The sequence below is a fragment of the Colossoma macropomum genome, unplaced genomic scaffold (assembly GCF_904425465.1).
Source record: "Colossoma macropomum unplaced genomic scaffold, Colossoma_macropomum, whole genome shotgun sequence".
In the NCBI taxonomy this organism is placed as follows: domain Eukaryota; kingdom Metazoa; phylum Chordata; class Actinopteri; order Characiformes; family Serrasalmidae; genus Colossoma; species Colossoma macropomum.
In genome coordinates, this window is record NW_023494802.1 from 11,744,984 (window position 1) to 11,757,268 (window position 12,285).

At 41.3% G+C, this 12,285-nt stretch overlaps 1 protein-coding gene across 2 annotated transcripts; it reads right to left on the reverse strand.

Annotated features, from left to right (window-relative positions):
- Nucleotides 1–945: 945 nt before the first annotated feature.
- On the reverse strand, nt 946–11,837 carry eno1a (enolase 1a, (alpha)). Of its 2 annotated transcripts, none has more exons than XM_036590687.1 (12): nt 11,734–11,837; nt 9,794–9,888; nt 7,372–7,467; nt 6,467–6,525; nt 5,976–6,045; nt 5,373–5,506; nt 5,005–5,227; nt 3,886–4,083; nt 3,005–3,206; nt 2,636–2,744; nt 2,480–2,538; nt 946–1,441 (listed from the first exon to the last, which is right to left on the reverse strand). In XM_036590687.1, the coding sequence occupies exons 2-12, from the start codon at nt 9,876–9,878 to the stop codon at nt 1,378–1,380; spliced, it is 1,299 nt and encodes a 432-aa protein (XP_036446580.1). In that variant the 5' UTR covers nt 9,879–9,888; nt 11,734–11,837; the 3' UTR covers nt 946–1,377. The 2 variants fall into 2 exon arrangements, with proteins under 2 accessions (XP_036446580.1, XP_036446579.1); XM_036590686.1 differs by lacking the exon at nt 6,467–6,525 and adding an exon at nt 6,780–6,838.
- Between the last annotated feature and the right edge of the window lie 448 nt (nt 11,838–12,285).

The following is a 12,285-nucleotide window of genomic DNA, read 5'->3' on the forward strand; positions in this document are numbered from 1 at the left end:
GAGTAGTACATATGTACTAAATGTTTTAGATGAAATAAGTACATGTGCAGACTCAGCAGTGTTCACACACCCTGTAATAGAGCAAGCAGCATAATGCTTCAGGATTGTGCAATATTGTGACGTGACAGCAGAGGGCAGTACAGACCTACAGAACAACGTAGTCCTTACATGATCATCAAACCTGAATATTGTATGCAGATTTGTTTTTTAACACAGCTCAAGAGCCAATCTAAATAGGAATATATTGCTCCTTTCCTGACATTGTTGCTTCTAAATACCCATTTGAGGGTGATCTAAGCTCATCTCATGAGTAAATGTTATATATTTTTGGTTAAATGCCACCAAGCGAAGACGACGCAAACTAGCCACTAGGTGGCACATGACCTTGAACAGAGGAAGCCTGTAAGGCCGCGATCAATAGGAATAGCTCACTTCTCAATCAAGGGAGGGGGTGGGAACCCAGCATTGAAAACAATGAGTTTGAAAAAACCCAATATGTTGAAGAACACAGCATCACTGAGAACAAAGCAGATAAACTGCACTTGGATAGTAACAGTAACACATAGTTTTCTTAACCTCCTGATGCTTTGAACGCAGGAGACATACAGGGTAGGTCTATATGGAACAGCCTCCCTTGATTATTCCACCTGCAGGCCAGACCATGATGCATGTTCAGCTAGCATCCGAGTGAACTGCTTGGGAAACCTTTGTTGCCTGTTCTTCATGCTCCACAGGCCTCAGGCAGTAGGGCATATCTTCTTACCAAACTTGGACCTAAGAGGTTTTATTTTCCCCTCCGCTCATGTTACTGCCAAAACAGGCCTTTCAATACACAGACTGTGTATTGTTCGACTTCATGTGTACCATCTTCCTCATTAACACCAGTGCCGATGAATGGATATATAAAACCACACAGGCTTAAAAAAAAAACAACCATAGACAGACCACTGTAACACTCTTCCACTTGAGTATAGTTTATTTGTTGGTATGCCACGCTTTACAGCAACACTACAGCTTTTCAAAGGCAACACAATGCACATACTCTGGGCTACACACCGCAGCATACTGAACAACATGGTTGTTTACTAAAAACACTCAACAGAGGACCAGTTTCACTACAACTCACGAGAAGCAAAACAAAGATCTCTTACAGAAACACAGACATAATTAAAGGATCAGTGCTATTTGGGGTGCCAAAGCATAGAAGATGGGAGTACGTGTTGGCACAGAAGTAGTGTGCCATAGCCTACAGACTTGGACCTTGAGTTTCAATGCCTTTCCAACCTCCCTCCGTTCTGGAGAGGGTGACGTTGCGTGGCTCTATGTGTGGGAGTGCGAGTATGTTACAGACACAAAGGCCCAAGAAAGGCCTGCTCCTCAGATGGGCTTCCTGAAGTTCTTGCCGGCAAAGCGGGCCTTGTCTCCAAGCTCCTCCTCAATCCTGCAGAGCCAATTCAAACAATGTCATAATAAGCACTCTGTCCTCAGCTACAATCAAAACGGCTTTAATTAGCTCTGGCACAATAAACTCTTTTGCTATCAGTGCTCAAAAGTAGTCACACTCTGAATACAATTATATCTTGTTTATTTATTACTTTACAAGCTATTTATTTATTACTTCACATCCATCTGAAGTTATAATAACCAGTAATAATAATCAGGTTTTCTAGCTGAAACTTAAAAATGGTAGAGCATATAAAGTAATATGTAAAATGAAATAAGGCAAGTAAGTAAGTACTCAAACATTAGTGGGACAAACAGAGTTTCTCTCCGTTGCTAAGTATTTAGTATTTTATTTAGATTAATAGATCAGATATTGTTGCATATTATTTTTTTGGCATGACAGCTTGAAGACTTGTTGGCATGGAATGCATAAGTTTGCACAACTGTTGCTCATTCAGGCTTGTTGGATTTTCTCTTTTGGATGGTCAGAGCATGGCAGGTAAGAGATGAGGTTCCTGTCTTTTTGTCATCAGTACAAGTTTCACTTTGATAATGAAATTTTCTGTGTATCTGTAAAGTTTCTCACAAACATTTTGTTATTAAGAGACAATAATTAAGTTTTCAAAGCAAGATTTATCAGAATTTTGGATGGTGGCTTTCCAGAAGTAGCACTGGAGATCTCTGGTTTGAGCATGACGTGTGTGTATTTGGATTAGTTCATCAACAAGTGGGTTTAGGTGAAAGTTTTCTAGTTTGCTATTGTTCAGTTGGACCCAAATTATTAACTGACAAGCTGTAATACAGCTGAAATGATGTATTTTCAATTGAATTGCATATGGTAAAACAATTTACTTAATACGTTAACAAATTAAATAATTTATAAAAAAAAATTATAAAGGTGCAGCAAGACTGTTTTTGTGCACTGTACATACTTGCTATATTGCTACAAGGGAAACCATATGCCAAATATACAGCATATCATCATTACATTTATATCTACATTTTTTTTATTTTTACAGTAGCTGAGTGACCCCACCTTAGCAGTTGATTGTACTTGGCCAGACGCTCTGATCGGCAGGGGGCGCCAGTCTTGATCTAATTAGGGAACACATACACAAAGAGTGAGGCTACTTGCAGATGTTTCATTCATTTGAACTAATAAACAGTTGGAGCTCAGAAGTTACTCTCTTACCTGGCCAGTGCAGAGGCCAACCACCAGGTCAGCAATGAAGGTGTCTTCAGTCTCTCCGGAGCGATGGCTGACCATCACACCCCAGCCATTGGACTGTGCAAGCTTGCAACTACACAATGAGAAAGAGGGAAGATGAGAAAAAGAGCGTAAAAGTTTCTCATTTACTCCATGTTTCTCAATCCAGTTCCTGGGTTCCACCGGACCATCCCACATTTTTGCTCTAACCCAGTGAACTGGAATCTGGGATAAAGGGAAAATGTGGAACTGTCAGGAGGGCCCCAAGGACTGGGTGAACAAACATGGGCTACATAACCTTAAAAACATGTATAAAAGAGGCTACAAACATGAAGCATGCTTGTGGACACTCACGCCTGCAGGGACTCTGTGACAGAGCCGATCTGGTTGACCTTGAGCAACAGGCAGTTGCAGGCCTTGTCTGACACGGCCTTAGCAATGCGCTTGGGGTTGGTCACAGTCAGGTCATCACCCACCACCTGGATGCTTGTGCTGGCGGTGAACTTGGACCAGGCGTCCCAGTCATCCTGGTCAAAGGGATCCTCAATGGAGACAACTAAGGAGGAAAAAAACATTAGTCATTCAGTTAGACCACCACTGGAATGCACAAGTGGGGTCCTAAAGCAAAAACAGAAACACAAATGTTCATATGAACATATGACAGACAGTATAAGGAAAGTAAGCTATATTTAAGGACATGTGACATGATGACAAATCCTTTAAAAACAATGTGGTATTTGCTTCTATATCCACTATGTATTAGGTGCCATCCTCCATTAAATATAAACTGTACAGAGCACATGTAAGCAACCAGGCTACAGGGAGGGAGGCAGTGCGTGCTCAGAGCCATACAGTGATGAGCTAAAGTACATTAGTATGGTAACTAGCTTTAAGCAGTTAACCCATTAAATCTTGGTCTGCTCAAACTCTCCACGGGGTCTTGACTGTTTCATAGCAGAGTAGCTGGTTAATATGCATTCTGAACATTCTTGGACTAATTTCTTTGGAAGTCTAAACATTTAGGACTATGCTAAGCAACTATGTAAACTGAAAAAAGGAATTATATCAAAGAACTGCTGTGCTGCACTGCTCCACATTATACAGTGTGTCATATATGGATTAGAGAATATGTATACAAAACATCTCAGTGTTGTGCAAGTCTTTGGCATGCCGTGAGTAGCTGAAGAAAAAAAATGCATATAGTGCTATTAGGTCTATAGCTAAGTGAAACTGACCTGGATAATCCTTCACAAAGCTCTTGTAGAGGTCAGCCAGCTGGTCAGGAGAGATGTAACGGCTGGGGTCATCAGGTGACTTGAAGTCCAGGTCGTACTTGCCGCCCTTGTAGAACTCAGATGCAGCCACATCCATGCCGATCACAATTTTGTCAGTGTAGCCAGCCTTGCTGATGGCTGTCTTCAGCAGCTCAAGAGCTGGGACAGAAATAAAGAATTATATAGGGACTGTTGTGACATTTAGAAGGACACGTTTAAAAAGAAGTATTTGTTTATGATGGTGGCATCTTTCCTCTGCATTTAAGCGTGTTGAAGGACATTAAGAAACCAGACTGCTAAACTACATGGCAATATTCTTTTTATGTAAAAGCTTGTCTAAATAAACCTGAGACACACGAGCCATCAAATGTTATTGCTATAATATTATTGTATAATAAAGGAATTTGACAATAAACATTTTTATGGTATTCAAGCTGGAGTGTTAACAGAAGCACAGAATGCTCTTCAGCTGACAGTGAGGTCCAACAGCTGAGAGACACTCAGCACTCTCAGCACATCTACCCAAGAGCAGGTTTCAGTGCAGGTGCCTGGCTGGCCTACAGCCACTTCGGCTGCACTGCTGGGGCCAGGCCTGAATTTAGAAACCATCTGCTGCTTCAGGGAAGGAATTCCCAACTACAGTACTAAAAGCACTAAGTTTAGGGACCAAGGGTAAACTTACACTGTGCTGAGACGGCCTCACAAAGAAAGCTCACATTTTCTTTTAAAGGTACATGAAATCAAATACTTACATATATATTTATACCTAAATAGAAATGTTATAATAATTACTAATTACCATTTTTAATAAATACTTATTGATTATAATTATTTAACATTAACAATTCTTATACATGCTATAAAATCTCATATATTTTTGTAAAACTTGATTAAATATTATATTACCTAACGGCAATTGACATGAAAACACATGTAACCTTAAAATTGCATTTTTTCTATAACGTCTGGGATAATGTTTGAGTTATTGCTTATTCACAATCAGAAGTGTGGCACACAGTGTGACCAGCAGTAACACTGAACTTTCCACTGCAGCGGCAAATCAACAATGTGAAACCTTACCCTCTTTGTTCTCCAGGATGTTGGGAGCAAAGCCACCCTCGTCTCCCACATTGGTGGCGTCCTTGCCATACTTCTCCTTGATAACGTTCTTCAGGTTGTGGTAGACCTCAGCGCCAACGCGCATGGCCTCTTTGAAGCTGCTGGCCCCAACAGGCAGGATCATGAACTCCTGCATGGCCAGCTTGTTGCCAGCATGAGAACCACCGTTGATAACGTTGAAAGCCTTGGGAGTATAAACGGCTCTATTAATGGTGTGCCAAAACTTGTGTTTGACAACAATGGCAAAAGAACAGCCCAGCCCAAAGAGAGGGCTGGAAATATTTCTCTGGCAAGAGTACAAGGACAGAAATATCACAGCAAAAGCTTACAGGGACTGGGAGGATGACCTCTGGGTTTCCAGCAAGGTCAGCGATGTGGCGGTAGAGTGGGACGCCTTTCTCTGCAGCTCCAGCCTTGCACACAGCCAGGGACACACCCAGGATGGCATTGGCACCGAACTTTGCTAAAGAATTAGAAAAGCAACAAATCAAAACATGCAATAAACTGTGTGGTTCCCCTGGCCACAGCATTTCACATTCTGGACACTAAAAGTATAGAGTCTGTGGCCCAAGTGGCCACGTGCCTTAGAGATTTCTTAAATTAAATAAGGTGTTACACTGAGAGCTATCAATGCAGTAGATAAACAGTTTGTAAAGATATAATTTAGATTGGATGACATCAAGGCGGACCAGCCCGGCAGGGGAGACCACCACGGTCACAGCAACGTTCTTATTTATGTCAAGATTTAATACATTTCTCCATTCTCAAAGCAACACCTGATTGTTTTTGATACTAAATGCCACATATGTTTCTATTATTTGAGTAAACAGCGCAAATTTTTATATCCGTCTGTCATTTGATGAAACATAACTGCCAAAAATCTTTTATAATCACAAAAAAAAACGACTAATATATCTGCGGGAGCCACTTACATTTGTTGTCTGTGCCATCCATATCAAGCATCAGCTTGTCAATCTTCTCCTGCTCCAGGACAGACACGCTCTGTTTGATAGCAAAAGACAAGTCATAAGAACAATCCACATGTCAGCAAGCAAGAGTCAGGGTTAAACACACAGCATTCACCTCAAGCCTTGTGCAAAAGGGTTGTTAAACGTGTGCACAACATTCTGAGATTAGGAGGAGAACAGAGGCATTATCATATACTTGCACTGTTCTGATCAAAACTACGGCTGTCTTTAGAAACAACTACATCATTCTCTGTCCTTCCACACATTTTTAGTAAACAGTTTTCATAACAGAGAGCAAGACACTATCAAGTAAAAACATGTAAACAGACTGGCTGTCCAAAGTACAGTCAAAGATAAACCACTGTTCTGTTATTACCTTAAACATTACAAAACACCTGGAGTCATCTAAAAAAGCACACACTTTTTTTTGTTAGTCAAAAAATAAATATTCCTACCTGGCTAACCAGGGCAGGTGCAATTGTTTTATTGATATGCTCAACAGCTTTTGAGACACCTGCAGGGAACAAGCAGACCATCACTGACCCGAGTAGAGGGCAACATGCAGAGCCGGCACAAGACAATCACAGAACAGGCCCTTCCAGTGACGGATCATTAGTACATCGAGGAGCGAGAATTTCTCAGGACGTCTGTGATCATCTGTAAATGCCTACTGCGGTTAGTCGTGAGAGCAAACTCAACGCTTCATGCTCTGGTATTATCACAAGGGTGCGATGCCCCTCGCTTCAGTTACTGCACACACTCATTTACCTGATTACACAAAGCTGGGGCCAAGAACTCATTTACATATTTTACAGCTCTTTTCACCCCTGACAGAGGAGAAGAAAAGATGCGGAGTCAGAAGAGACTGAGAAGGAAAGGAGACAGAAAGTGAGGAAGAATAGAGTGCTGTGTCTAGGGGGACCCGATAGAATTTAAAGCAGTAATTAAATAAAGTCTGGGTGAATATAAAAGGCAGGCAGAGCTACATTTGAACCGTTTCTAAATAATAATCCATATGATTATGTTGCAAAATACAGCAAATGGCTTTTTCAATACAACAAACTATATCAACACAGTCTATAGGGTCCTGCTTTAAGTTAATATTCTTTTCATTCGAAATAATTCATTACATAATATTACACAATTGAATGTTAATAATGCAAGTATTATGTCATATAATTACATTATAATAACATAGTAATAACATATACACAGTATTTATACAATATACATAACATACAAGTTCACTTCATCATTTTTTCATTATAAAACATGTCGACCAAATAACATTTAAAAGTCAAACATTAGATCATTAGATCATTTATGTCAGTAATTGGTATTATGCATCAACTTTGATTACCTTTGCCCAAATAACGGGTCTTGTCATTGTCACGGAGCTCGAGGGCCTCATAGATACCAGTGGAAGCACCGCTGGGCACTGCAGCTCTGAAGAGACCTTGGCAATGAATGAATAAATAAATAAATAAATAAAAAATTTCACATCCTACAGGCAGATCCAGCCTACACACCTGCCAGTAGTCAACATGACTCATTTTCCCACAATTCCCTTCTCTCACACGAATGACGTACTCAGTGATGTCACAAAAATGTCTTCCACATGAAGGACACACATAAACCCCACCCCACTCTCATATACTGCAGCGAAGAGGTTACATAACAGCTCTAGCGACGTACACATTTTTAGGAAAGAATGCTGCTTCCATGTTCGTGTTTTTTTTTGCTCATAAAAAAATGCCTAAATCATTTCATTGTCAGGGAACAAATCCCCACAGAAATCACTAATCCACGAGCATACTGCTTTACAAGGTCAGCTCCTGTCCTGAACAATGCGGAGGGGGTTTCCTCCAGTGCAGCCTACTGTAATGACGATCAGATCTGAGGATGCCCCACTTGCCAACACATTTCGACTCAACCACGTGTGTCAAATCTGCATGTGCAAAATGTTATTCAGTGTGCTCAGCTAAGTGAAAATCACAGCAGAGCCAGTGTCAGAGTCTGCAGATCAAAACGGATTTAGAGCTTAACCAAAGACACATTAGTGATTTGGGCCGTGAGTCTTAGCTTTAAAAAATTTAGCTGTGCCGCAAAACCATTGTTAGACTATTCATAATACATATTGTCAATCTAAACACACATGGCAGTCAGGTGTGCCTTAATCCAGTGCTGAGATGATGACTGCTTTTAGAAATCACAGCAAAAGGGATTAAATGTTTTTGGAAAGACCACCTTGTGTACCAGTTTTCAAAGTGTATATACCTTAAACCTGTAAAAAGACCACCAGAGTCTTTTTTCAGTACTAATTCAGAGTCACAACACAGTGATTTTTTTTTAATTGAACCAAGTGTGTAAAACCAGGAGGGCAGCATGATTGCTATGTGCAAGGCTTGCAATGTCAAGAGACAATCATCCACATGCTTATCATTAAAATCAAGTATTCTCCAAAATAAACTGCAAATGCTATTAACACTACAGCCTATTGTGTTGATTAGGGTATCCCTCTTACTGCAGCAAAACAGGAATATGCAGTTACTGTGTTACATCTGAATGAGGTGAATTTGTTTGCTAACTGATCCAGTTAACATGAAGAATCTGGTTGAGAGTGAAGATACATACCACACCATCCCATCTCAGCCAAAATAGCTCATAGCTCAAAAACAGAAGAAGGCTGAGCCACCAGTCAAACTGCAGGGAAAGAGGCTCTCCCAGTTTTCAGGGCATTGTAAATGGAGCGCCCATACCTCCACTATTAGCTATTCACTGAACTTCATTAACAGTCTGATCATTTGGTAGCAGCTCAACTGCTGCATTGCTCTAGATAGCCACGCATGAAAAAGCTGAACAAGCTTGAGATACAACTCAGTGTTTCAGAGTCAGATTTGTCTGTTATGGCTTCTAACAACCAGCGTTATTCCCTCAAAATGGACAGTGATACTTTAAAATGAACATATGTAAAGGGACTGTATAAAGTCAATTTGCAAACTTATTTTATGAACCACTACAGCAAAACTGTAGGGTACAGTAAGGTGTAACGTAACTAAGATGTGTAGTCAGTATACACCATTTTCCAGTGAGCAGCAATGCAATCCAAGCTGTATACCATTACAAGGGCTATTTTTAACCGTCTACCACCTGATCTCCCTCTTTCAGGCCACTGGACACCACACTGATGAGGCAGAGCAGTTTGACGGCTCAGTTTTTTGAAACAGCCACTGTATTAAGCATGTGTAGCGTCCGTTCCCAACATATTACTTTAACGTGTCTGTCTCAGCCTTTGCATTGATGATTGCTGTGATGGACTGTTTCATGCTGCTTTGGGAGACGTCTACATCCTTGAGACTATTATATGTGTGTAATTATGTGGATTTAAGCAGAGATGGAGATGGCCAGTTAATTCATTTTGAAGCAAGAAAGTTTTATTTAAACTGAGGACTAGGCTTAAACATAGCAGCCTAAACACGCTAAAAGCTAACAGGCTAAACTGCTCCTCCATTAATACTCAGTGTTAGGCTTTGTTTTGAAGTATTTATTGACTGATTTGCAGCGAAAACTAAATTAACATTAAAGAATTTTTACTTGAATGTCTTAGACGCGTCCATGTTTTTGTAGATCTGCTTTAAGCAGAACTAAATCCATGGTGAGAATAAGAATATGTGGTAACACAATAGAGGAAATCACATTGCAACACTAGAGGAAATTAGTTTATTGCTTTAGTACATGGAAAAACAGACACTCCCTAAGTTTGAATTCCAACTGTATGTTACCTTTCTTAGTGTAGAGATCAACCTCAACCGTGGGGTTTCCACGTGAGTCAAAAATCTCACGAGCGTGGATCTTCAGGATGGACATGTTGCAGGATCTGCAAAAAAAAAAGCAAAAAAGATGACAAACCATGCTAAAAAAACCAATGTGGTACTAATTCTGGTGCTGGTGAGTAAATGAAAGAAAACAGGCCAAAACAATGACTGAATAGTTAATATGCCTTATGGGATTTCACATTTTACACTACCTTACAGAAAAGAGTAGCACGGTATGGGGAAAAGGAAAAAAGCACCATGACTCAGTCTAGCCTAAATGTGTGATTCACTCTAGTACAGAAACCACTCGGCTATGGAGGGACTGACTCAATGAAGGTGGTCTTTTTCCTGAGTTACATCAGCACACACGTTTCTCCTTCTTACTAGGCAGCCATTACCAGGTCTTCGCTCCAGCCCGGTTAAGACAGGCATAGGATTTAAAACTCCACTCTCAAGTCATGAAGGCCTTATGATATCAACTCACAGCAGAAGTCATAACCACTGATGTGCACATGATTCAGCCATATGCGTTAGTACTTTTTCCTCCCTGAATAAATAAGTGACTAGAAGATAGATGCATTTCCAAAAACTGTAACCACGTGTGAGGGCACTACTAGTACTGCTCATTTTCCACTGTTGGAGCCATTGGTACCACACTATACTACACTACATCGCATCATACAATACCAGAACTGGAAGTCAGGCCTACAGCTCAAAAACAGGGACAGGAAGGTACTGTTTAAGAAACAAAATGATCAAGATTACAAAAAATCACTACAGAATAGGATTTTTAAGACCAATTTTTAATGTTAAAGGGACCAAACTCAGGACATTAAGACAATTCAAGTATGATGCTAATAAATCCATAACATACACATGAATTACAGCTGAACCAATCGAAAATCCTGTGGCCTTAAATGTCAGTGGAAATTTGCCACCAGCAACTACACAGCAGGCAGGGTTAAGCCAGAGACGGACAGCAGCACATGCGCCAAATGCTCCTGCGCCCCTGCAGAGTGCACTGTTTTAACTGGGGCAGTCTGGATTTAATGGTAGAATAGTGTGCATAACGTTACCTGATCATTATAAAACCATAAACAATTACACTTTACACTAAATTAGTCATCCCACCCAGGAGCAAAGCACCTTCAAATGCACTTGGCTCTGATCTCAGCCTATGCTCTTCCACTGAGGCTGAAACTGTGTAACTGTGGCAGTTAGTAACGCAGCCCAAAAAAGGCAAGATTACAAAATCAGTACTGCGTAAAAATCAGGACGTTAGCTAGATTAGTATCATACACGCCCTCCTATTGCAGGCCTGCTGGAGCTCAATGACAAACGTCTCGAGATCCTCTTTTGCAGGACCACTTTCGATTGTTTAATCGCGTGAAACACGGAAACTAATCAAACAGATTAAGAGAAAAACCGCTCAGATGCAACTAAACGTAAGTTATCAAACAGAAACAGCCGTTAGCGACCGTTAACATTCAGACTCGGAAACGAAAGGTTTGCCACGTTACGTTCCAGAACGTTCTGAACTTATGAAACGTTCTAATAACTTACATAGAACGATTCCAGAACGTTCCGGAATGTTTCACCAAAAAGCGCCCAGTGCTCACCCTCACTGACAGAAGGGCCATAAATGGACAGCTCCAAGTGAAGAGAGGAACTTAAAATATCATCCTTGAGGCTAAAAGTCAAAGCGAGTGGCGGAACCTTCACAGGAAGCGGATAAGAGCATCATGAGTCACCCTCACAGCGAGCTGAGAACGCCTGACATCCTGTCAAAAAACTGAACTTAAAGGAAAAATGACGGAAAGCTGCTCTTAGGATACCTAAAGCTACCGCTAGCAGTGACATTTCCTCGACAAAAGTGTTTGCAGACAAGCGCTGAGCGCTGCTCTCACCTTAGAGTGGCTGTGTGTAAGCGAAGCTGCGTCCTCACTCTCCGCCGCTGCAGCGAGCACAGAGAACTGATGGCTGCGCTGCTGCGTCCTGATAGGCGGAGAAAACAGCCAGGAAGAAGCGCACGTGACCGGTTCTGAGCGAGGTGATTGGCCAGACTGGTCTCACGCGGCTTGCTGCGGCACGTGCATGGAGAAGCGCACGTCTCCCGCAATCACGACCTCACCTTATTACAGTCATACAAGCGCAGCGTTTATCATGAAAAACATATTGTTTTGGGTTGTTGAACGGAGCGCCGTGGCTCTGTTTGCAGGGACAAAACTTCACATGAACAGGTTTGCGTCGGAAAGCCAGACAGACTGGAGTTTTTTCTGTGGTGTCCGTACTGCGGAGAGGTGTACGTGACGTGCGGCAGCTACAAACGGCGCTGCGTCACCGTGACTACCCACTACTTCCGTATGAAAGAGCTGCTGTTCATGTTTCACTGCTGCTCTGTATTCAGTAATTCCATTAACCTTAGCTGTCATTAGGCCGGCCACACGTTTGTAACTGTG

Excerpts from the sequence above, each read along its gene's own strand:
- eno1a (XM_036590687.1), bottom strand. The coding sequence starts at position 9,878 with ATGTCCATCCTGAAGATCCACGCTCGTGAGATTTTTGACTCACGTGGA. Across the intron at positions 4,084-5,004 it reads CATCCTGGAGAACAAAGAGG|CTCTTGAGCTGCTGAAGACA; the intron begins GTAAGGTTTCAC and ends TTTCTGTCCCAG. Across the intron at positions 3,207-3,885 it reads CTTTGTGAAGGATTATCCAG|TTGTCTCCATTGAGGATCCC; the intron begins GTCAGTTTCACT and ends TTTCCTCCTTAG.